The sequence below is a fragment of the Aythya ferina genome, assembly GCF_964211825.1.
Source record: "Aythya ferina genome assembly, chromosome: 2".
Taxonomy (NCBI): Eukaryota; Metazoa; Chordata; class Aves; order Anseriformes; family Anatidae; genus Aythya; species Aythya ferina.
The window spans coordinates 144,273,949-144,299,870 of NC_140297.1; the positions used below are offsets into that span (position 1 = coordinate 144,273,949).

Here is a 25,922-nt window from a genome sequence, read left to right on the forward strand (position 1 = left end):
CATTATATGATGGATGTGTAAAAATAAAAATAAATCAGAGATTAATAAAGTTAAGACATTTTTAGCTACATTAGCAAGACTGAAAACATCTCTTGAGAAAGTATAAATGAAAGATATGTAGCAATCTACAGATCTCTTTGTAAGAAATAAACATATCTTCCAATGAGAAATATATATATATGTTTGTGGGTTGTTTTTTTTTTTTGATGACACATAACTTTTGTATTATTTGTTTATTCACCTGTGGACTCTTATTGGTTCAAGAAAGAATCCTTCCTATTATGTTATGAAGAGTGCCATTTCTGATTTGAACAGCTAAGGTGTTTGACAGACAATTTGGTTGGGTTCTTATTGAGAATATTTTTTGTTACATAACCCTAGTAGACAAGGGCATATGAAAAACATATTTTCATTAAGCAGTAACAAACAAACAAACAAACAAAACCAACTGTGATGACAAAAGTTAAAATTATCTGAGCTTTTTAAAAGTCACTAATTTCATGAGTGCAGAAACCCATAAATCTATTTATTACTAGAGAGATGGTAAATGATATAATTTCTCGAATCTTTATTCGAAAATAAACCTCTCATTATTTTTGAAGGTGGGTAGAAGAGGGTGAGGAGGGAAGAGGGGATAATCTGCCTCTAAGGACCGCATTACGCATCCAAATATGATTGGTGTTCTGCTCTTTGCTACCAAACTGCAAATCCCTAAAGTGTCCCTTTACCTAAATGAATTTTCTAGCATTAGGAGTGAATCACACCTACAAATAATGAGCTTTTTCTTGAGTTAACTGAGGATATATTTTCACTATATTAGAATGAAAACCTGTAACTCCTAAGGTTTTCAAGAGATTGGTTAAACAACACTGTAAACTGTCTCAAAAGCATTTATTGTGCAATATATTCAATCACAGAATCACAGAACTGTAGGGGTTGGAAGGGACCTCAAAAGATCATCGGGTCCAACCCCCCTGCCAAAGCAGGTTCCTCAGAGCAGGCTGCCCAGGTAGGTGTCCAGACAGGCCTCAAAAATATCCAGAGAGAGAGAGTACATGTGCATATTGGCAGTTTAAAAAGAAATTACATTAACAGTTTTAATGGGTTTTAATTCTAAATTTGAGATCTGACAACTAGTGATAAATTAACTAAAGTTACTGTAATCTGTTCCATCTCAGCTTTCTTTGCTAACACTGCTGTTTATGTTTGCAACACAGATTTCAAATTAATTTTAAACAGATAGAGTTCTGCACTTTAAAAAGTTTTCTTTAAATGATCTCCCATTTCATTTTTCAACTGGATTCATGGCTAACTAAATTTACCAGTGGATTCATATCCACACAGTAAATATCAGACCGCTATAATAAACTGTCAGAAGTTGAAGTAGCAAGTTGACTAAAGAATAAAATGCCATTGTTCATTGTTTTCATTGTTACAATAGTAACCATAATAAATGTAGTTCTGTATTTAATAGGGAAAAATAAATTAAAATGCAAAAAGTAAAAACAATCTTCTCAATTCAATACTTAAATTATTGAGTTAATTAAGGGCTAACAGGGTCATTCTGAAAATAGTGGCAAATTAAATATGACAATTCAATAATATATCTGAGAGAAAAAGAAAAGTCATGGAACACAAGTCATTCAGGAAAACAATAACAACAAAACATTGCTCCTTTTAGATATGTATGTGTAAATCAGTACAGTTGAAAAGAAAGAGATTTCCCCCAGAGGATGATCCATCTCACCCAAGGATAGAAATGTGAAAGCACCTCTCTATCAAACAGTAAAAGAAACACCTTTGAAGATTACTCTTTAGATGAGGCCACAGATTCACATAGCTTCATTCCAGGTTTCTAAAACATAACTGACTAGTCATCTATAGTAAACAGTTACTGTGAACAAAGGGGGTGGGGCGGTGATATACTTATTCCCACTCAGGAGAGCTTAGTTCTCAGCTACTAAACTGAAGAAGATGAAATATCTTCAATATACATAAATTTTAAATCAAGGAGTGAAGTGGTATACAAAGACCAAGTATCTACTCTCTGAAGAAGAGCATAGCAGCTATTTTTCTACTAAGATTTTAATAGTCTTTGAATTCATTAAGTTAATTAGTCTCAACATCTAGCAGTGCCATAAGGTGAAAATAAAGCAAGCTTGCCCGACTTTGTGTGTGGAAGACCTTCACATGTACTTCACTGGCAACACTACAGACTTGGAAAATCTTATTACCTCCATTTCAGATCAATGAGTTGAAGAAAGTATTCAGTATCAGAAAGACAGATTTAAGACACTTTGATTCAGCTATTTAAGAGTATTTTTAATTGCATTAATCCAGCAATCTAACACTATTTTGTTTTCATGTATTAAAAATCACATTTAAAAGTTTCCATTTTATTTTCCCATTAGCTCTGAGAAATAAACTCATTTTTGCAGGCAAGAAGCCAACATTACTTTCATGTTTTATTATTTGTTCCAGTGTTAATACCGACTCATATGAATATTTCTCATGGTCAAGGATGCTCTACAAATAAAATAAATAAATAAGTAAATGAATAGTTCTTAAAATGTTATCCTGACATGACTTTACTATTTTGCAAAGGAATCATCATAATGATTCCAAGGTAATTTACCTAAATTCTAAAAGCTAATTTGTTATCATCAAAAACTTATATTTATGATTATTTCTTCTATAATCATTTATCTTGCTTTTAACAAAAATGAAACTGATGAACATTTTACTCCCTAGTCACACAGTACTGAGAGATTAATCTTTGCACATTTGACTCTAGATTTGATGATGCAGCAAAATTTTGCAGTATCTGTGAACCCTGTTGTTTCAATCTCATGTGAAGTTGTATTGGATGGCACAATTCCCAGTCCAAACATGTACGGGATCTTTGTGGTAACCTTACCTTAATATAACTATATATATATATATAGTTATATATACATATATATATAGTTTTATATATATATACACACACTGTATATATTGTGTATATACATGTGTGTATATACTGTGTGTGTATATATATATATATATAGTAAGGTAACATTACCGATATATATATATATAATTAGTATATATATATATATATTAATAGCATAAAGCCCACCATAACTCCAACAACTTTCTTATCTAATAACTACATAACACACTGTATTATGTTTCACTTAAAATCCTTCTTCATGAAACTGTCGAAAGTTTTTAACAGTTCAATTATATTGTAACAATTGTTGCTAATTTCATCCATATCCTTGTGGAGCTCCCTGTTTTCCCATTAAGCTTCAAAAGTTCACTTCAAAAGTTACACTGAATTTTCTTCAACATGTTCAATCATGCTGTCTCCTTATGCTGTTCTTTATTATAATATCTACCAATTTTCTAATATGGATATTAGCCAATCCTTCATCAACGAAGACTTTTGACATATTCATTACCTTCCACTGCTTTGATATACAGGCAAACTTAACATTAAGGTCAACATTTGTACTTCAAACACTTAATACCAAGGCTCTTTTCAGAGCTCCACAGAAAATATTGCTTAATCCTAGCAACCTTCTATGGTTCATTTTATAGATTTTCTTCAAGACATCTTCTATAACTGCATCCATTTTGACACAGTTCTTTAAACTGAAAGGTACGGATCCAATGAAGGACCTCTCTGGTCTCTTCAGGAACATAACTAACGTAACATAGCACAACATAACTAATTTACTTAGCTTTCTGCAATGACATTGTCCTTGAACACATTTTTGCTATTGATCTTGATAAAGTATAGATACTTTACTACGTTTCCTTCTTTTCTCATGCTTTAACAAGTACTTTAGTGGTTGTATTAGGTTCACTGCTTTAGTATTTGTTTCTCAAAACCATGCTTGAAACACTATTCTTCCTCCCTCATTTAAACATGATTTATTTTTTCCTGGATTAGATATTTTAATTTTTGTTAGATTCCTTCACTTTGTTGCTTCTGTGTGCTTTGGTTATCCTTTCAGGGTTTGCTTCTGAATGGCGAGGCTCTAAAACTGCTTTTTAAAATAATTTCCATGTCACCAGTAAATACTTCTGCTGTTTTCTTCAATTTCATTTGAATGCCACAGTATGATATAATTACTTGTACCAAGTCAAAAATTACTTTGTTTTTCCTCTTCCCTTCCTCCCAGGGTGTCCAATTTGAGTGCATTATGGACACTTTGGATACATTCTTAATATATTATTGTCACATTTACTCTCATTGAGAAAATCTGTTCTGCTTTAGGCCATCTGTTTCTCTATTCATTTGATACCTTTATCTCAATGCTGAATTAAAAAGATGTTAACTGGACCACTAATATTTGAACTGGGGATAATTAAAATATCACTGTAATGTTCTCTGACCTTCGTTTACTTACATGTACTCTCAACTGTAACTCTATCTAAATATAACTTAATGCCTAACTTTTAATAAAATTCACCCACAAAGAACAGCAATGTTTTTCTTGGCACAATATATAAGTACTATTCTAAAATACCAAATTAATCAGTAACTCTTTATCAAAGCAATATAAAAATATAAACTGAAGTGCAATACAATAAGGAAGGAAACGTGATCCTCTTTATTCATAACAAGAAAACTGAACTTGTGCAGTAGTTTGAATACATGGCTATGTATTAGAGTTGTAATTAATGAATTATACATTAACACTTATCCATAATTCATGATATAATAAAGAAGTATGTAATGTAAAGGTTCCAATTAATACCTAAAAAAAAAAAAAAAAAAAAAAAAAAAAAGTAAAATTTGTTAGGGATTATACTGTTTCTTCAAGACAGTATGAAATCAGAATAAAAAAAAAGTTACTGTATACAGTTTATGAGTAAAATATCAAGAAACATGAGATCTTAAAAGAAGAGGCTATCCATTTTAAGCTGGAAGATTATCTTGTTTACCATTTCTAGAGTTGATTGATTAACTGCTATATGTGGCCCAGTCAAGAACGAAAAGAAAACTGAATTCCATTTAAACTGATGAGGTTTTTTAATTGCAGCTTTTCCTGTTCTACAGAACACTCATCAGGTCCTCATTGCAAATCAATCCAAATCCAACTTTGTGCAAAGAATGAGATATGAGTCTTTTAAGAGTTAACCACCAACATTCTCCACCTAATAAATCTTCTTCTAATTGAGTGGGTTACTGAAGTCTTAGACAAGAGTGAGAACCTTCAGACTGCTGCCCAAGATTAAGAAATACACATGCTTATCAAGTACCGGCAGCACAGATGACTGTATCAGTTTCTTTAATTCCACTTACTAATTAATTGATTTACCTTGATTACTGACTGATACTACATAATCCTATCCTACTTCAGTGCTTTGCAGTCATCGGACAATAAATATTTGCTTATCTGTGTGAATAAAAAGTGTGGATTCTTTTTTTTTTTTTTTTCACTCCAAGAGTAGAATACTCTAGTCATCTTGTCTGCTCAGAAAAACTTTCAACGAAAAAGATGCAGCCGTGATGTCAACACTTAGAACAGAAACAATTATACAAAATTGTTTTTCTTCTCTTCATCTCAGAATGTATGATGGTATAAATTTTTCTTAAAGGAATAATAATGCTTTTCAATCTTCTACTGAAAAAAAAGTATATATTCAAAGCAAACAAACAAACAAACAAAATTAATGTGCAGCCCCACAAAAGTACATACTTCATTCTGCATTTTCATCTATTTTCTATGTGATGTTATTGTCAATTAATTTGCAAGTTTTATCATTTGCATGCTCAATAATACACAAGTTACCTGATACATTTTCTTTGCTTATTCAACCCCTTTATTCAACATAGCAATTGCATCTAAGTAGACATATTTAAAATTATGGCTTGGCTATACAAGCTTGATTTCAGATACATTTTTTGTAGTAAGGACTACAAAATATTAAAAAATAAGACTAAAACCCCTGAGATTTACACAGTTTAAACTATTTTTTCATGTTTATAACATTTTTCCTTCATTAAATATTGCTTCTAAAAATTGGAGGCAGATTTAGTTCAACACAAGATGGAATAAATACTTGGTTTCACAGTGCACTCTATTTAACTAATCCCTTAAACACCTTGGAAATTAGGATTCCCTCTGTAGTGGGTTTACGTGGCAAGGTTTTGGTAGCAGGGGGCTATAGGGGTGGTTTCTGTGAGAAAGATCTAGAAGCTGCCCCATGTTTGGGAAGGGCCCCATTGTTTTCCAGATCCGAGCCAATAAGCGATGTTGTTTGCGCCTCTGTGAGAGCATATTTAAGACAGGGAAAAAACGCTGCGCCACACAGCAGCCGGGAGAGTCAAGGGAGTGAGAGAACAGCCTTGCACCAAGGTCAGTGTAGAAGGAGGGGGAGAGGTGCTCCAGGCGCCGGAGCAGAAGTCCCCTGCGGCCTGTGGTGAGGACCATGGTGAAGCAGGATGTCCCCCTGCAGCCCATGGAGTACCACGGTGGAGCAGGGTTCCACGCTGCAGCCCGTGGAGGAGACCACGGTGGAGCAGGTGGCCCTGCACCGACGGAGGCTGCCACCTGTGGAAGACCCCTGCTGGAGCAGATTCTGGGCCGGACTTGTAGCCCATGGAGAGGAGCCCACGCAGGAGCAGGTGACCTGGCAGGAGCTGCTGCCCGTGGGGGAGCCAGGTTGGAGCAGTTTTCTCCTGAGGGATGGACCCCGTGGTACGGACCCATATCTGGAGCAGTTCTGAAAGAGCTACTGCCTGTGGGAAGCCCACGCTGGATCAGTTCATCAAGGACTGCATCCCGTGGGTGGGACCCCACAGCACAGGGGACGAGAGTGACCGAGAAGGAGCGGCAGAGAAGAAGTGCTGTTGACTGACCATAACCCCCATTCCCCGTTCCCCTGCACTGCTCGGGGGGAGGAGGTGGAAGAGGGTGGATGGGGGGGGGAAGGTGCTTTTGTTTTTTTTTTCCTTTGTTTTCTCACTTCTCTCGCTTGTTAGTTGTAGGCAATAAATCTTACTATCTCCTTATGCTGAGTCTGTTTTGCCCGTTACAATAATTATTGCGTGATTTTCTCGTCCTTATCTCAATCCTTGAGCCCTTTTCACATATTTTCTCCCCATTCCTCTTTGAGGAGGGGGAGTGAGAGAGCGGCTGTGGTGGAGCTCGGCTGCCCACTCGAGCGGAACCACGACACCCTCGCAGCCAGTTTTAATGAGGTTATTGTAATTAACTACTATTTTTCACTTCTTATGCTTTATTAACCATTATATTACATAAGAACTTCTTAAATGAAAGCTTGAAATAATTACATACAGACTTCATTATTCAAAGAGCACTGTAAAGCAATATTTTGAATTCCAAAATATATGCAATAGGTGTGTACTCAAAATAATGCTTGCTGTGCATATACGTGTCTGCATTTATTTTAATTGTTTTGTAAGCTTCTAGAATTATTAACCTTTTTAGTTCTTTCCAGTAACATGTTCTCTGATATGAAGAGATGAACAGTTTTAAGAAAAGATGAAGGTTTAATATAATGACATATGATGACATTTTCCAAAAGCTGCATGCTTTTTGGCAAAATACCAGGTACCTGCATAGCCATATAGAAAGACTTTATTTCTGTCTTCTATTCCCCAAAATATTTATGCATTTTACAATATAGAGTCAGTGGCTTTTCATAGGAAATATTTCAAAGAAGAAATATATAAATGTATCATAAAGTATAAATATAAAAATATAAGATATAGCATATAAAATAATATAAAATTTATAAAAATATAAATATATTTTTAATATAAATAAAATAAAATAAAATAAATAAATAAAAATAGAAATATATTTTTTAACCAAGTCTCTTCTCATTGCCAAATCCAGTAGGCAAAAGTTAGGTTTCCTCTTTTGGACATTTTGACTTGATAGTTATTGGTGTACAATAGTTTATTTTCTACCAATGATGAGTGAGTTCCTAAAGAAACGATGGTTTCAGAGTGAGGATTATAGGTTAAGGTATACTCAGATGCAAACTCTTACTTTCTCAGGAATCTTCTAATGGATATATTTTCACACACACACACTCTCTCTTGCGCTCTCTCGCTCTCTCTCATTAAGTAGCCTTATAATCCATCCAAAATAGTGTCTGCTTTATGTTTTAATCTCAAGCAGTACAGCTTCCACTGTGTATTTGGATATTTCACTGTATCTAATGGTAAAGGAATGGATGGAATAAGGAATCTGAGTATGACTATGGGTCAATCACTTTATCTTATAAATGTAGAGGTTGAAGGAAAACATGGTGGAGAAGCCTTTCTGCAACTCAACTATGGCTCATGATTACATAATGTTACTTCAGTCCCCTATTGTCAGTGGGCAACAGGCATAACAGGTGAGTACGAACAGGCACTTCCTGAATGTATCTCAGACCCTGCAGTTTGGGCTCTGGGAAGTAACAGAACTGTGCATTCTAGGAGGTACCAGAATAGCAGGGTTGGTGGAAAATACCAGAATTGCCTTATCTGAACCATAGCCAGGATGGAGAAGTACTAATTAAGAGTAGATTGCTTCAGAGTCCTATAAACAGTAGTCCCAAGTGAAGAGCCCCTTGAGCTCTCCAAGGACAGCAGCACATGACACATTTGATCTCCCTCTAAGCTGGAACGCATCTCAGGGGTACCACTGAGAGGATGCACATCTTAGGGTTGACCCTTTGAAGAACAAGCTTGTCCACAGGCAAACACCAACAAGGAAGCAGGGATACCCCTGAGGGGATGTGCATCTCAGGGCTGACCCTTCGAGGAACAAACTCATCTGCAGACAAACACTGACAAGGGAGTAGGGTGAGTAATTTATTCTAGGGGGTGGTTTGGAAGCATGCAACTACCTACCAGGACCCTGCAACAAGTTTCAGGTGAAACTTGTCATTCTCAAATTTTTAAATAAGTCACTGTTTCTTTGTAGCAAATTCTGTATTAAATTGGCTGATGATCAAATGCTGATGAAGTGCTGTTAAAATCGTACAATTTAAAGTTGTTATTTGTAAAATGAATCCTCAATTGCCGCTACATTAAAGTTGTGTAAAAATCTATTCTGCAGCAACATTGTATTGGGTTTATGTGGAAGGGTTTTGGTAGATAGAGTTCTGTAGGGCTGGACTCTGTGAATAGAGCCCAGAAACTGCCCCATGATAAATAAGGTCAAGTTCCAAGTAGCTCCAAAATGGGAGCTGGTATCTGTGCAGCCCTTGGAATCCTCCACACACAGAAAGGTGGATCTAGCCTTTAAAAAGGCTACAGACCATGGAGAGGAGCATAAGGTGGAGCAGGTTTTCTGGCAGGAATATTGCCCATGGTATATACATACTGGAGCAGTCTGTTCCTGAAGAACTGCACCCCATAGTACGGATCCATACTGGAACAATTCTTGAATAACTGCAACCTGTGGAAGGAACCCCACACTGGAGTGGAGGAGGGAGGAGCACCAGAGACAGCGTTATGAATTGGCCACAACCTTCCTGTTCCCCATCTGCCTGCACTGTTCAGGGGAGGAGGAGGAAGAATGATCAAGAGTGAAGCTGACTCTGGAAAGAATGCTGGTGAGGGAAAGGTGTTTTTGGTTTGTTTTTAGTTCTCACTATCCTGCTCTGTTCTTAATTGACAAGAAATTAATCTACCCCAAGCTGGTAACCGGTAAGCAATCTATACGTCCTCATCTCAACCCCCAAGTGTTTTCCATTGTATTTTCTCCTGCTGTCCTGATGAGGATGGGGAGTGAGAGAGTGGTGCTGTGGGCACCCTGGCAGCCAGCCAAAGTCAACTGATCATACATATAAGTTAATTATTAACAATGGTTTAATACTTTTAGAAACACACTATACTACAGTCTGTAATAATATTTTAAATATATTTAATATTTTAAAGAAAAAATGTTTTATCTCTACACACTTAATTTTCGTTTTTCTTGTGTCACTTCACACTTCACAACTTTAAACACAATCTTATGCAAATTAACAGAGTAATTACGGAGTATTTGGTGAACAATATCATAAACATGTCTACTACAGGGGATTTTTTTTCCTAGTACTGGTTTTATAGCTTTTGATTACAAAGATTTAAGGGAACTGATTAGTGTTAAAATAAAAGCATTAAGTCTTGTCTCTTTGTTTATGGTGTAAATATAAGTATACCTCCATTAACTTTTTCTTTACCTACTCAAAGGAGTTGTGTAAGTGTGATGGTTCATGAAAAAAGTGTAATGAAAACAACAACAACAACAACAATCTGCTATATCTTATCTGAATGATCACTTAAGAAAGGTTTTTTACATAGCGAAGAAGTCTAGTCAGAACAGCAGAGCAGTCCCTTTACGGAAAAAAATCAAAGAACAAGTAGGACAACTTGCTCCCATGCCCTTGGCAATTAATGATTTTCATTCTGTAATCATAGAATCATAGAATGGCTTGGGTTGAAAGGGACATTAAAGATCATCGAACTTTAATCCCCCTGCCACAGGCCACCTACTAGATCAGGTTGGTCAAGTCACCATCCAGCCTGGCTTTGAACACCTCCAGAATTGGGCATCCACAACTTCTCTTGGCAAACTGTTCCAGTGCCTCACTGCCCTCTGAGTGAAGAATTTCCTCCTAACATCTAATCTAAAACTCTCCTCGTTCAGTTTAAAACCACCACCCTTCATCCTGTCATTATCTGTCTCTGTAAAAAAAGTAGTTCTCCATCTTTAAATCCCATGCAACACTACAGGCTTGGGGCAGAGTGGCTCGAAACTGTACAAATGAAAAGGACCCAGGGGTGTTTGTCGATGCTTGCCTGAACATGAGCCAGCAGTGTGCCCAGGCTTGTGTGTGTGTCAAGCATCCTGGCTTGAATCAGGAATAGATAAGCCAGCAGGACCAGGAAGGTGATTGTCCCCATTCTCTGCTCTGGTACACACCTTGAGTGCTGTGTTCAGTTTTGAGACCCTCACTATAAGAAGGATATCAAAGATGTCCTGGAATATGTACAGAGAAGGGCTACAAAGCAAGTGAAGGGCCTGGAACACAAGACCTGTGAAGAGCAACTGGGGTTGTTTAGTCTGGAGAAGAGGAGGGTGAGGGGAGATCTTATTGCTCTTTCCAACTACCTGAAAGGAAGTTGTGGGGAGCTGGGGGTTGAGCTCTTCTCACAAATAACTAGTGATTGGACTAGAGGGCATAGCCTCAAGCTGTGCCAGGGAAGGTTTAGGATAGAAATTAAAAAATCACAGAATCACAGAATTGTAGGGGTTGGGAGGGACCTCAAGAGATCATCGGGTCCAACCCCCCTGCCAAAGCAGGTTCCCTAGAGCAGGTTGCTCAGGTAGGCATCCAGATGGGCCTTGAATATCTCCAGAGAAGGAGACTCCACAACTATCCTGGGCGGCCTGTTCCACTGCTCTGTCACCCTCACCATGAAGAAGTTCGTTCGCATGTTGGTGCGGAGCTTTCTGTGATCCATTTTTTGGTCATTATCCATTGTCCTGCCCCCATAAACCACTGAAAAGAGGTTGGCCAAATCCCTCTGTCTCTCACACTTAAGGTATTTCTAAATATTAATAAGATCCCCTCTCAGTCTTCTTTTCTCAAGTTTGAACAGACCCAGGTCTCTCAGCCTTTCCTCATAGAGAAGATGCTACAGAAGATGCCTTGTGTTATCTTTGTGGCCCTCTGCTGGACTCTTTCCAGGAGATCTCTGTCTTTTTTTTTGTATGAGGAAATTTCTTTTAGGAGAGATTTCTTAGAAAGAGTAGTCAGGCATTGGAACAGGTTGCCCAGGAATGAGGTGTAGGGGACCATGTCTCTTGTGCTTAGGGACATGGTTTAATGGGTGACATTTGTAGTAGGGTGATGGTTAGACCAGATGATCTTGAAGGTCTTTTCCAACCTTAATGATTCTATGACTCCTGTAGGTATTGAAAGGCATCAATGGAGTCTCCCAGAGCCTTCTCTTCTCCAGGCTGAACGTGCCCAGATCTCTCAGCCTGTCCTCAGAGGAGAGGTGCTTCAGCCCTCTGATCATCTTTGTAGCCCTCCTCTGGACCACAGGTCCACGTCTGTCTTGTGCTGGGGGCCCCAAACCTGGATGCAGTACTCTAGGTGGGGCCAATCACCTCCCTCAACCTGGTGTTCTTTTGATGCAGCCGAGGACACAGTCGGCCTTCTGGGTTGCAGGTGCACACTGCTGGCTCATGGCGAGTCTTTCATTCATGAGAACCCCCAAGCCTCTCTCTGCAGGGCTGCTCTCAGTAAGCTCTTTTCCCAGTCTGTACTCTTGTCTGGGATTGCCTCAACCCAGGTGTAGCACCTTACACTTGGACTTGATGAACCTGTCCAGGTCCCTTTGAATGACATCTCTTCCATAATAATATCATTTAGCTAGTCATAATTCAAATTTAAATTAGTAGGGATAAATTTCTTTTACATCAAAATGTCATTCTCAAAGTTTCTGACTGAAGCCATTTCTTAAGATGAGAAAGATAAAGATCATATTTCTGAGGCTTAATTCTGCAACAAATTCTTTAGTGATTATAAGTCATCCTGGGTTTGTATCTTCACTGTATCTCTGCTTCTTTTCCCTCACCTCATTAAATCCTTTGCCATCTTCAAAGCATGAAGACAACGTATTAACTGTAAACTTAATTCTCTGTTGCAGATACATTATATTAAAGAAAGTCAACCATACTAAGACTCTGCAAGCCTCTTGCAGAAAACTGCAAAATCAAGTCCAGCACATTAAATTTATGAAATATTGGAAGGACTTAGATATGAGTGCTCTTAGTAACAAAACTACAATGAAAAATCAATTAATGTGCAGTAACTGCAGTCAACTCAAAATGCAGTTATTACTGTACATGTAGAGTATTATTGTAAAAAAGTCTGATCCTGACCTGAGGTACATTTAGACATGAATTTGATCTTTCTACTGAAAATAATTTTTTTGTTTGTTTGTTTTGTTTACTTGTTTTTTTTTTTTTTTTGTTTTTTTCCTAGAAACATATTTTGTTTGGTTGTTTTTTTTGATAAAGGTAAAAATGTTAAATACCACAGATGGAAAGATGGACATTAATGAATAACAAGTTGGACATTAATGAATAACAAGGCTTCTAACAAGTTTTTTATGCTTTTCAAAATCTTCTTTTTATTTGCTTGTGAATGATAGCTGAAGAACTGAGAATATAATCAAGAATTCTAGATTTGTACTGCAAAAGTGCAGAATGGAAGAAATATGCTAATGAATGTTCCAACTGCTTTAATCAAAATCTTGAAATACAAATACTATAAACACAAAAATACTTCTTACTTACATCAAATAGATAAGGAAATTCTGGTTCTAACTAAATGTATTTAACATACTTGAGCAATATTAAATAATATAAATTAGAGTACCTAGAAATTCAACCTTATTTTAACCTATCTTTTCTAAATAAAAGTAATCCAGGAATATATGTGCTTTAGTCTTTTATATTCCTCTGGATTCAAATCTGTAAGAATATAGTCAATAATGGTTAATATATATTTGCTTTTGCTTTTTTTTTTTTTTTTTTTTTTTTCTATTCCTAATATTACTTAGTCTGACTATACAAATAATTGGCTGACAAGTCATGGTTTCAAAAGGCCACATTGGTATGCAATCACCACATTAGAATCATAGCTTTACTGTGTAAAAAGTGCCTTAAAATTCCTCCTGTAAAGTTAGTGATCAATATTGCATAACTGATGAAAAAGCTGTCGTATTGTATTGCAGAATAATAAATAGCAATATTAAGCTTTTCTGTGCAGCCTTCCATCCTTAAAGGTATCACATCCTAAAAGGTTTCAGAAAAGCACAAGTCAGAGCAAATGAAACCAAATGCCAATCTCAGGGCCAAAACAAAGGTATTTCCTCTGACATTTCAGTTTTTAGGAAAACATTACTTTGGGAGATGATATGGTTGCAGGCACCCTTTTCCAAACTCCTAATAATGCAAATTTTGTCATATGACCTTTAGGAGTGTAAGACTCCTTTGTCAAGACTCTCACTTCCTTCCTCATATGCAGTCTTCAGAATGGTCTGTAATCACTAAAATGATATGGTATGTAATTGTGTACTGATGCCCCTAAGATTAGAAATTAATATTTCTTGTTGCAAACATAGTTAAGAATGTTTCTGTTGATTTAAAATGTTATGGTGTGGAATTGGTTTTTGGTTTTCTTTTAAACACATCTTACTTAAAACAGCACATATGAATATATTAAGTACTGATTTCTTATTGAAAAAAAAAAAAGAGGGAGAGAGAGGGAGAGAAATCATGGCATAGACATTTTATGACAACATGTGATACTGTTATCTATGTCTTTCAGATAGAGATCATTTGAAGTCTGTACTCACATATTTCTGAGGACTGAACAACTGACTATAAAGAAATTTAGCAATATTTTTTAGTGGTCAAGAAGTTATTTATTCTGTTTGGAACAAGGTATAACACTCAGTCATAAATGTGATTTTCCACTACAGGCCTTTAGTAATTTTGTGAACAGTTGTTGCTTATTACAATAAAATAAAAAATAAAATTAATTAAATAAATAAACTATAGTTGGTGCAGCTAGGAGAAATTATTTATCATCATCTCTGTCATGGGAATATTGCATTTGCATATGTTAATTACATCCTGTTCTTAACATCGACCATGAAATGCCAAGTAGCTTAGCACATTAGCCTGAATAATTTTTGCATGTATTCATTAAAAAAAATAATAAAAAAAATGGTTCGCTTCCCACACTTATTAGAGATACCCAAGGTCATCTTGAATAATGACTTCAACCAAATGCAAGTCATGCCTCATGATTAATCCTATAGGACTACGCCATAAAAAAATATTTGGTGCATAAAGGTGCACCTGCAGAAATATTAGCTCTCTGCACTGAATAGATTTTGGAAAACTATTCCTCTATGATCATGAAAGCCTTTATTCAGCTTTTACCTAGCTCCAAAATCAAGTTATTAACTTTCAGTGTCTGTAGACACTCATATTTTCTGGTTTTGCACATTCCCAAGAAGGCATGTTTTGACGGACTAATTCATTAGCTAGCTCATGCTGAAGCCTGACCAGACCCAGAACACCAGTGTTCCTCAATAAATACTTCCTATGGCACTTGATGTAGCAGATGTTTGGGATGGCTTTAAGCATGCTCAGAAAACAATTGCCCTTTCAATATCACAGAACCCTGGCCTTCATTTTCTTTCTAATTATGAGTGGGATTTTTTTTCCCCATATTTCATCTAAGAAGCTATACCTTAGAACAAGACCCTTAACCACTCTATCTAAATGGATCCCTCACCCTCACCTACAGTCTCTCAAGAATACATGTTAAACTATTAGAAGTTTTTGAGAATAGGTAAAGAGATGGTACTCCATTCTCCTCTTTTGAGGAGAATCTTTTTTTTTTTAACTATTCAGAGTAAGTATCGGTATTTATTGCAACAAGGAAGTCTGATTTTGGACTGCTGTATATCAGTTTCACACTGATACCAAGTTCTTCCATATTATTTATCTAATTGTTTTCTTAATGTAAATGATCAAATATTATTGGCAACAAAATTGTTTTTAAAAAGCAAAAAAAGCTCTTCTGGGCTCTTTGAACTATCTTTATGAGACCAATTTTGCATATTGGAAAGCATGTCCCTTGAGCCCTGAGAGACATTTGGAGTGTCAAACATAATTTGTACCTCTCCTCTGTCCTACTTAGCTCCAAATATAGGCAAAATGAAAATACTCTTTAATAATATTTTTCTTTTTCACTTTCTGAGGTGCCTCACTCCCCCCTGTGACTAAATATGACTCACAGGATAGAAGATCCTCAATTCTAAATAAATATGAAAAGTATAAAGGTTTAGACAATGATAGTCAATTTTTAAGCAAACTTCTTTACTGCCTTGATAACTAAAGTTTAGATCAAAATACTTCAGTGATAAAGGATGTTCAGTTTCTCAGAAAAAAAAAAAAAAGTATATTCAGGTTCTCAGAACAAATAGTAAAATGGAAAAAATAACACAAAACAAACTGACGTGTATTGTATACCAATTTTATTACAACACTGACAGTTTTATGGAGTTTCAAAAATATAGTTGGCAGCACGGAAGAAAACCAATTCTCGAGTAAGCAATTTTTTTATTTAGGTCAGACTGGACAGTAGTCAGGCTCAAAAATGCAGCTCACAAAATGCTTCAGCCAGCTCCACGCAGTTGGAAGCTAATCTACTGTTATTGTCTTTCTAACTGTTAAGTGAATGTTCTGTTTTTCTTGAGTTAAATTCCCCCCAAATGGAAAGCATTGATTATATGGTAAAATACACATATGATACATCACAGCAACATATTTATGAATCTTCATCAACTCTGAACTGGAGAAAAAGCAATAAAAGAAATGTAAGTGAAAACTAAAAAGCCAAGGATTTTTTAATGGATCTTAAGTTGTGACAGCCTATCTTAAGAAAGTAGGGGACACATCATCTTTAAAATAAGGCCTTGTTCATCCAGAAACAAACAAACAAACAAAAACATCAAACAAACCAACCCCTGTCAAAAAAATATTGGTTTTGTAATTTTGCATTTTCATGTTCTTTACTGGTTATTTATTTGATACGAGTTTTGTGCTAAATATAGAATATGTGAAAATAGGTGTTTTTTCTTTTGGTTGTTTTTGTTGTTGGTGGTGGTGGTTTTTTTTTTTTCTGTACTGGTTATAAATTGCTGGAAAGCGTTAAAATCATATCAGGAAAATTGTGATCAAATCTTTTCTTAGTATCTAATTCTGAAAATTCTTGTGCTTGAGATAGTGGTAATATTACTAAAAGCCAAGAGGTTACTGAAATCAGTATTATTCATGGAATATTTCATGTATTAATAGAATTATTCATATCCATAAAAGTTTGAAGGATTGGATGTTTGGTGCAATTCAAGGCTGAATTTTTGAAGGGACCACATGTCCAACAGGTTTAATCATGAAATCACAGAAAGGCAGATGTTGGAAGGGACCTCCACAGGTCTCCTTGTCCAACCTCCCTGCTCAAGCAGGGGGACAGGTTGCCCAGGGTGATGTCCAGGCATCTTTTGAATTACCTCCAAGAATGAAGACTCCACAGCTTCTCTGGACAACCTGTGCCAGTATTCCCACCCACATGGTAATCAAGTGTTTCTTGATAATCAGACAGAACCTCCTATGTTTCAGTTTGTGCCCATTGTCATGTTACTGGGCATCACTGATAAGAGCCTCGCTCCATCCTCTTTCCAAACTCATTTCAAATATTTGTACACACAGATGAGATCCTGCCCAAGCAGGACCCTGCCCAAGACCCTTTTCTAGGCTAGAGAGTCTCAACCTTTCCTCATAGGAGTGATGCTCCAGTCCCTTCATGATCTTCATCACCCTTTGTTGGACTACCTCCGTGAGCTCCATGACTCTCCTACACAGAGGAGTCCAGAACAGGACACTACTCCAGATGTGACCTTACTAGTGCTGAAGGTACAGGCAAAGGATCATCTTCTAGAAATACCTTTATCTAATGCATCCCAGGATACCGTTAACCTTATTACTTATTTTAGCCTTTTTTACTATTTATTTAGCCTTACTTACTGCAAATGATGTGATGTTGAATAAATAAAATATTTTATTTATATGGTTAAAAAAGCAGTAATAACAAAAAGAAACAAAAATACATTGTGGCATTCAGAGTATATTTACTATTGTATTTAAATAAATGCCTATGGCATGATATCTATATATGATATCCTGTAAATTAGCTAATTCAAGAATTCACACAGACATAGAGAACAGCACTACTATTCACCTCTATACTCAATAACAACTTAGCAATACTTATCCAATGGCATTAACATTTTGCAGCAATATTTATCTAGAGTTAATAAACATATAACTGAAAAGAGCTTTTGTTCTAAACAAGAGATTTATTAAAATGTTTTTTTTTTTTTTTTTTGTTTTTTTTTTTCTAATTTCATACTCTTTCTTCCGTGCAACAAAGCAAGAATAAAAGTAGCAAATTTAATAAATGAAAAATTGTTCTTACCATGACAACTGGGCAGAGCCCTGTTCCATCCAGGTCTTCCATCATCTCCCATGATGCAAGTTAGTGTAGAATATCCTTGAAGAACATAACCTGCATCGCAGTAATAAGTGACAGTTGAGCCCAGTTTATAATCCATTCCAAGCCTCGTTCCATTCATTATATTTCCAGGATCAAAGCAAGACTCACGTAGTTTTGCTATAAAAGAAAAACGTAAAGAAAATTCTGAATATAATCTAAAATATCATATGATTTCTAGAATTCTCTCAAGGTCTTCTTTGACCACCCTGTAGTCACATAATGCACTCTTTACTTTTATTTATTTTTTATTTTTTTAAGAATCCCTCCCTTTTACATCAATTTCCTGTGACTGTAGTCATCTTTCCTTTATTTTAAAGACTGGGTACATTGCTATATAATGACCCAAACCATATCTCTTATATTTTTCCCAGATAATTCCCAGATTGCCATCACAAGAACTATTTATCCAGAGTTCACTGTGAACAATGATGTAGTTATCCATTTGGATGAAGTCAGATCTTATGGTCAGGAAGGAAGACTGAGGAAAATGTTGGCCTGCTGCTGAATGGGGCAGGTGCCCTATTGAAAAAGGATACAGAGAAGGCAGAGTTGCTTTTTATTTCCTTCATTTTTTTACTGCTAAGATCAGCCCTCAGGAATCTCAGACCCTGGAGACAAGAGAGGAAGTACAGAGAAAGGAATACTTTCCCTTGGTTGAAGAGGATTGGATCAGAGATTATTTAAGCAAACCTGACAAACAAATCCATGGGCCCTGATGGAATGCACCCACATGTACTGAAGGAGCTGGCCAATGCTATTGCTAGGCCCCTGTCCATCATCTTTGAAAGTTTGTGGGCAACAGAAGAGGTGCTTGAGGATGGGAATAAAGCCAATGTCATCCAGTCCTCAAAAAGGGCAAGAAGAAGAGCTACAGGCCAGTCAGCCTCACCTCCATCCCTGGAAAGGTGATGGAGCAGCTCATCCTGGAGGTCATCTCCAAGCATGTGGAGGATAAGAAGGTGATTAGGAGTAGTCAGCATGGATTTGCCATGGGAAAATCATGCTTAACCAATACAATAGCCTTCTATGATGAGATGACTAGCTGGGTAGATGAGGGGAGAGCAGTGGATGTGGTCTACTTCGACTTCAACAAGGCCCTTGACACTGTTTCCCATAATATCCTCATAGACAAGCTCAGGAAGTGCAGCCCAGATGATCTGACAATGAGGTGGATTGATAATTGGATGGATGGCAGAGCTCAGAGTGCTGTGCCTAGCAGTGTGGAGTCTAGTTGGAGGCCTGTAGGCCTGTTGGAGATCTGTAGGCCTGTTGGAGGTGGTGTGTCCCAGACTGGGTCCAGTTTTGTTCAATTTATGTTGAACAGTGATCTTGACAATGCAATGGAGTGCACCCTAAGCAAGTTTGCTGACAATATAAACCTTGGAGAAATGGCTTATACTCCAGAGAGCTGTGCTGCCATTCAGAGAGACCTTAACAGGCTGGAAGGTTGGGATGAGAGGAACCTCATGAAGTTGAACAAGGGCAAGTGCAGGGTCCTGCACCTAGAAAGAAATAACCCCAAGCACCAGTACAGGTTGGGAGCTGACCTGCTGGAGAACAGCTCTGTGGAGAGGGACCTGGGAATCCTGGTGGACAGCAGACTGACCATGAGCCAGAAATATGCCCTTGTGGCCAAGCAGGCCAATGGTATCCCGGGGTGCATTCAGAACAAGGGAGGTAATCCTCCCCATCTACTCAGCCCTGGTGAGATCTTACCTATGCTGTGTCCAGTTCTGGGCTCCCCAGTACAAGAAGCACATTGAACTTCTGGAGCGAGTCCAGAGGAGGGCTACGAATAAGTTTGGAGGACTGGAGTACCATCAGGACCCATAGATGTATCATATAAGGTCCCATGGACATGTGCACCTTCGGGTTCCTTAGATGGTCTTGAACCAGATCTGCTTCTACACAGGGAAGTTCATTATTCTTCCAGTCCCTCCCTTTGCCTTCTGGGACCTGGGCCATGTGTCTGGAGCTATTGTCAATGAAGACTAAGACAAAATAGTCATTATGTAACAGCCTTCTCCATGTCCCAGGTGACCATGTCTCCCGTTTCCTTCTGGAGAGGGCCCACAATTTCCCTAGTCTTTCTATTATGACCAGTGTACCTACAAAACCGTTTCTTATCGCCCTTGATGTCCATGGCCAAATTTAATTCTAAAAGGGCTTTGGTTTTCCTAAGCTGATCCCTGGCTGCTTGGACAATCTCTCTCTATCCCTCCACACTGATGTTTTAGTGGTTGCTGAGCAGTGCTTACACTAAGTCAATGTCTTCAGTTTCTCATACTGACCTGCCAGAGAGGAGGTTGGGGGTGCAAAAGAACAAAAGAAGCTGGGAGGGGACAGAACCAGAACCGTCCAAATTGATTTTCCATACAGTACAACATCATGTAGAACAATAATACTGGGAGGGTTGGCCAGGAGGGCAGCTACTGATCAGGGACTGTCAGAGCATCATTTGGCCGGTGTAGAGCAATTGCATTGTGTATCACTTGTTTTCTGCATATATATGTATTAACCTGTATTTATCAACAGGGAGGAGGAGCGAGTGAATGGGCCTGTGGTGCCTAGCTCCCTGCCAGATTAAACCACAGCATTTCAATGAACTTACATACTGGTTGACTTAGGTGCTTCCTAACTCTTTCTTACTCCACTATGGATAAAGCTACACTCCAACAAACCCTTCTAGTATGCTCAGGGAGGACTGGGGACAAAATATGCCTGAGGTAAAAAGGTATTAAGTACCACAAACTTTTCTCATTCCTATTCATTGAGTCCCTAGCCCACTGAGCAATGGACCACTATATTCACAGAATCATAGACTCATTAAGGTTGGAAAAGACCTCCAAGATCATCTGGTCCAAGAATTAAAGGTTTTCTTAAAAGTTTCTTATTGTTTTCAATTTACTATAAGGCCATCCTTGACCATCACGGCACTGATCATTTCTCTGTTAAGTGAGTAACTATTCCAGCAGAATTTCAGAATTTCCAGAATTTACCCTGGTCAGCTACAGTGTCACCTGCATCAAGAAATTGTAACAAACACAGTCAAGAGATGCCCTGAAGTAGCTATTGGAGTAATTAAAATCCCCCAAGATTACCAAGGCTACATTTCTTCCAGATATGTGTTTTTTTTTCTTGGCCAACTAGTCTGTATTAATCATCTACAACAACACTATCTGTAGTTACTTTCCTCAATAATCCAATCATTCTCTGTTCTTGAAAATGCAGAACACAAAACAACAGCTCTTACTCAAAGTAGTTTAAAACTTGCAAGTGTACACCTTAAACAAATTCTTCCTCTGCCTTGTTTATTGTATGTAACACCATTAACTGCTTAGTACATTGCCTGCCCAGTCACGCATTATGAGTTCAAAAGACACTAGGTTCATAAAGCATTCTGTTAAGAGTTTTTTCCTTATTTATGTAATTACTATTTTTGGCTAAGTTAACTGCATGTCACTTTTCTATTGCAGATGTCATACTTACAATGTTTTAATATTTACAATCCAGTAATGACAATATTAGAATAAAACAGATAGTACCAGAGTCATGTAGGTGAAAATATTTATTTCTAAATGTAAAAGCTGTCCTATTCAAATTATAGTTTGAATTTTTGTTTTAGTTTTCAAACATTCATTCATTGTTGCTTGATTTTTTGCTTTGAATATGAGGATGTTTACTAAATCATTGCAGATTCTTAAACATGTAGACACAGACTGGAAATAAACAAGACACTAAGAACAATTTAAATCATTATTATGAAATGTTACAAATGTTCTTTTGCCGTCTAATAACAGTTATATCGCTTTCAAATTTTAAGACTTGACAGTTACTACACTCTTATGATACCCCTAAAAATAAATTAAGCAGTGCAAGGTCAAATTTAGCAGAGAGTCCCAATTAAAACTGAATAATTCACCAAACAAGGTGTTCCTCTGCTCATCAGTTTGATCTGTCCGAATTTACTAATTCTTGAAGTTATTTTTATTAGAGATTTTAAAATGGCTCCTTTGGTTTATGTCTCACTCTTCAAAGGCAGATGTTGAAATGCATACTCTGGATATTCTGACAATATATCAGGTAAACAGGAAAAATTAGAATTAGGTTGATTACTCTCTCAAACTATCCCTTACTTGCATACAGTAAGGGATACTTGCATCTATTATCTACATCCTTTTATTACTTAGATTTCCAGTCCCTTTACAGAAGGGGAAGATCTATATATTGTCTTTGAGATTAGAGATTCTTAGAAGCACAGAAATAAATTATTTTAGTGGCACATACACAGATTAATAGTAATGTTAGAAATAGAATTCTGCCTGTATTCCAGACTACAGCAATTCATTTCTTTGTTTAAACCTAGATCAAGAATGAGAAAAGACTGTGTTCCAAGTGAGTATCTTCCCAGCTTTGATTGTTGTATGAGAGAAACCCTTTAATTCCACAAGACAATAATGTATTCAACTGCACAACAGAAAAAAAAAAAAAAAAAAAAAAAAAAGATTGGTCTTTTTGAAAAATCAATATAGTTGCTTGTTCTAAAAAAGTTCTGCATCGCTGAGCTGCTTTCAATATCACTCTCATCTTCATTTATCATTCTTCAATTTAATTGAGAAGCTAGAAGAAATATTTTAAAGTGATGTGGAACAGTGCATACACCTTGGTTTACCATCAACATGTGGAAGAGCTACTTTTAACATATTAGGACCAGATCATATTGTGGAGACAATTTTCTTTACATACATAGAATCCAAAGGCTTTAGGAATGTAAAAGAACACGTTGTGGGTTTGCCAAAGTAACAACATCATCAAAGTAACATATTTTTTTCATTTTGTATACCTTAATCTTTACTAATTTCTTTCAGAATACATGAAAAAGAAAATCAGTCCAAAGAGGTTAGTCTGTATCGCCACTGTTCTAGCAATATCCATATTTTCCCTCTGGTTGTCTTCACGGATTATTGGATATTTTTTCTATTCACTGTATAATAAATATTTCTGTTTCTTAAGTCACACAGAGAATTTTGAAAGGTTATACTGATTATGACTTTTACAAGCCTATATTTTCCTGTTTACTGTGTTATGACCTCAGGTATTTCTGTCTGAGATATGTGGACAGATCTATTGTACAAACGTCTAGCTCTAATTTTTCACTATTGGTCCTAGCTTCTAGGACACAATTTCATTTGACAGGAATCGTAAATTCAAATATTTAAATATGCCCTACTATAAAGGGAAAAAAAAAAAACACTAATTATATTCTGGGAAAAAAAAAATGCATCAACGTTTTGTTACTGCATCAATATTTTGAAACATTTAAACCAATGTATTTTTTTTTTAAATCAATCATTTAACATTACTGGGTAGAAGCTAAATTAAATTATATACTAATTTAAGTCAGAACCTCTGATATGTTTATAATGTTATATTTTGTACATATAGATATGCACATATATAAACATATGTACATCTACATATACAGAAAAACATGCATATAAATATGTGTACATATACACATTATCATACCTATAGACAAAACCAATATATGTCCAGGAATAAAACTGTGAAAAATTAAAGCAGATTAAACTTTACACTTATACTTCAAATATTTTAAATAGAAAACAAAAATGACTTTATTTACCTTTGTACTCCAGGTGGAATCCAGTGAAACTAACAGACCCATCGCTCCGAAAAGCCAAATGCATGGTATTTGAACTGCTTTCTATCCTCTCTGGAAGCTTGCTATCTTGAAAGCTTCCAATTAGTGGGCTATTGCTATCTGGCCCATCATAGATATAGAGAAAATCATAATTTGGTTCTATACTGAAACTGTAGAAGAAAAAAGAGAAATATTAGATAAAATGTTTGGAAAACATTTTCACTCAAATCAGCTTGCCAGATCGTATAAATGTTCTCATTAGCAGTGTTTTTACTGAAAAACAACAACAACAACAACAGAAACCCTATATTGGTTCTCTCTGAACCACTATTTTTCTGCTAATCAGAAAAAAAAAAAAAAAAAAAAAAAAAAGTAGAATTTTAAAATAGAAAGAAATAAACAACTTGAATCAGGAAAAAATCAAAAATAACAAATAATAGGAACCCTTGGCAGAAATGCTTTACAATATAATGATAGTCAGCAGTAGAGTAGATAGTACATAGCTCAGATAGTACACAGTTTAGTCAGACTGAATACTTTCATATAGCCAAGGGGTGATCCTCCATTAACCCTGTTAAGAAATGATAACATTTTGCCCATCATCAGTATAGCTGAAAAGGTTTAGTATTTAAATCTTTCTTTTGAACTTTTTTTTTAAATTTAATTAGTTTAGTTAATTAAATTAATATAGTTCATTCATTTAATTTTGATAATTTTGAACTTAATTTTAATCAAAATGTGGTTAACCACATTTCCTTGTAACATTGTCTGTGTAGAAAGAAGTAAAGCAAAAGATTTGTAGTAAAAGAATGAAGATAACCGCTAGAAATATTTTGTCTCTAGTTGCCAGTATGTCCTGATAAAATAAATGTAGAAATTAAAGACCTAATCCAGCCTCTTCAGTGAAAATACTTTTTTCTAACTTTTGGATTATTTCCAAAATATTTCCTTACAAAATAAATAAAAAAAATTCAATAGCTTTGATTTTTAAAGTACAGTAGTTGGTGTCTAAGTTTAGAAGAGGTAGGTGGAATAAGTCCCACTCAAGAGTCATATGTAACAATACTAAACAGATTTATTTTTTTTTAATCCAAAGTTTTGCTCATATAGGAATTTTGTTGTTGTTGTTTTGTTTTTCCCTCACTCTGGGACAGTCTGCGTGTCATTAGTGAGGCAAGTCTCAGTAAGATCTACTTTGACGACGACTGAGCTTGTCAGTTTCTGTCAGGAATCACAATAACTGTCCAGATTTTTAGAATGACTGGCCAGTAATTGGGATCTATATAGTCTTCATATAAAATACTGGGTTGCACTGTAAAATACTGTTTTTATGCTAAACCTTAGAGTCTCGTATAAATAAATGTAGAATAGAAAGAGCAAATGGTACTTAGGCACCTTTTTAGGTACTTTGAGCTCATGATATTTCACAAAGCTAAAAAAATATATATACATATATTTACAAGTGCTAAAGTACAATATCAAAATGTTTAGCAAGTTAAAACATACTGAAATCTCTAAGCAAATAGTTAACTTGTTAATTACATATATATTTTTGAGCAATTAATTTTTGAGGAAGGAATACTTTATGTCATATATTGTCAATGAATCATCAATGGAATAGTGAAATTAAAGTTTTAAATTTATTATGTTGATTTATATCAGATATTACTGTCTTTGCAATGAATACTTTAGTTTGCGTTCTGATGTCTGAATCATTTACCTAAATATGAAACATAGCTCACTGAATGCTTTTGAAAATGCTTTTGTAAATGAAATGACTTTGTCTAGACTAATCAAACACAATGTAATAAAAGGTTTCCATGGTGCAACATAGTTGGCATCTAATATTATAAAAGTAAATATCAAATATATTTATCAGCAAAGCACATACTATAGCAGCAAATACAGCAGCAAATAAACAGCTATATGACCAACATCACTAAAGAGTCATCATATTGCCACTGATCAGAAAAATAAAGCCAGTGTTATAAAACATTCAGCATAAGTAGGGCTTAAATTTGATGGGACATTACCAATACAAATTTTGTGTGATATTACCATATTCCACTATCGGGATGCATATTTTTCACACATAGTAAACATG

General features: G+C 36.0%; 1 protein-coding gene across 5 annotated transcripts in view; it reads right to left on the reverse strand.

Annotated features, from left to right (window-relative positions):
- The window catches only part of CSMD3 (CUB and Sushi multiple domains 3), a 684,493-nt gene that overhangs the window by 168,396 nt on the left and 490,175 nt on the right, over positions 1–25,922 (reverse strand). For all 5 annotated transcript variants that reach the window (XM_084509891.1, XM_084509890.1, XM_084509889.1 and 2 more), the window contains 2 exons: positions 23,801–23,988; positions 18,079–18,273 (listed from right to left, as the gene is read on the reverse strand). In XM_084509891.1, the coding sequence (XP_084366017.1) occupies positions 18,079–18,273; positions 23,801–23,988 (383 nt within the window). The remainder of the gene's footprint in view (positions 1–18,078; positions 18,274–23,800; positions 23,989–25,922) is intronic.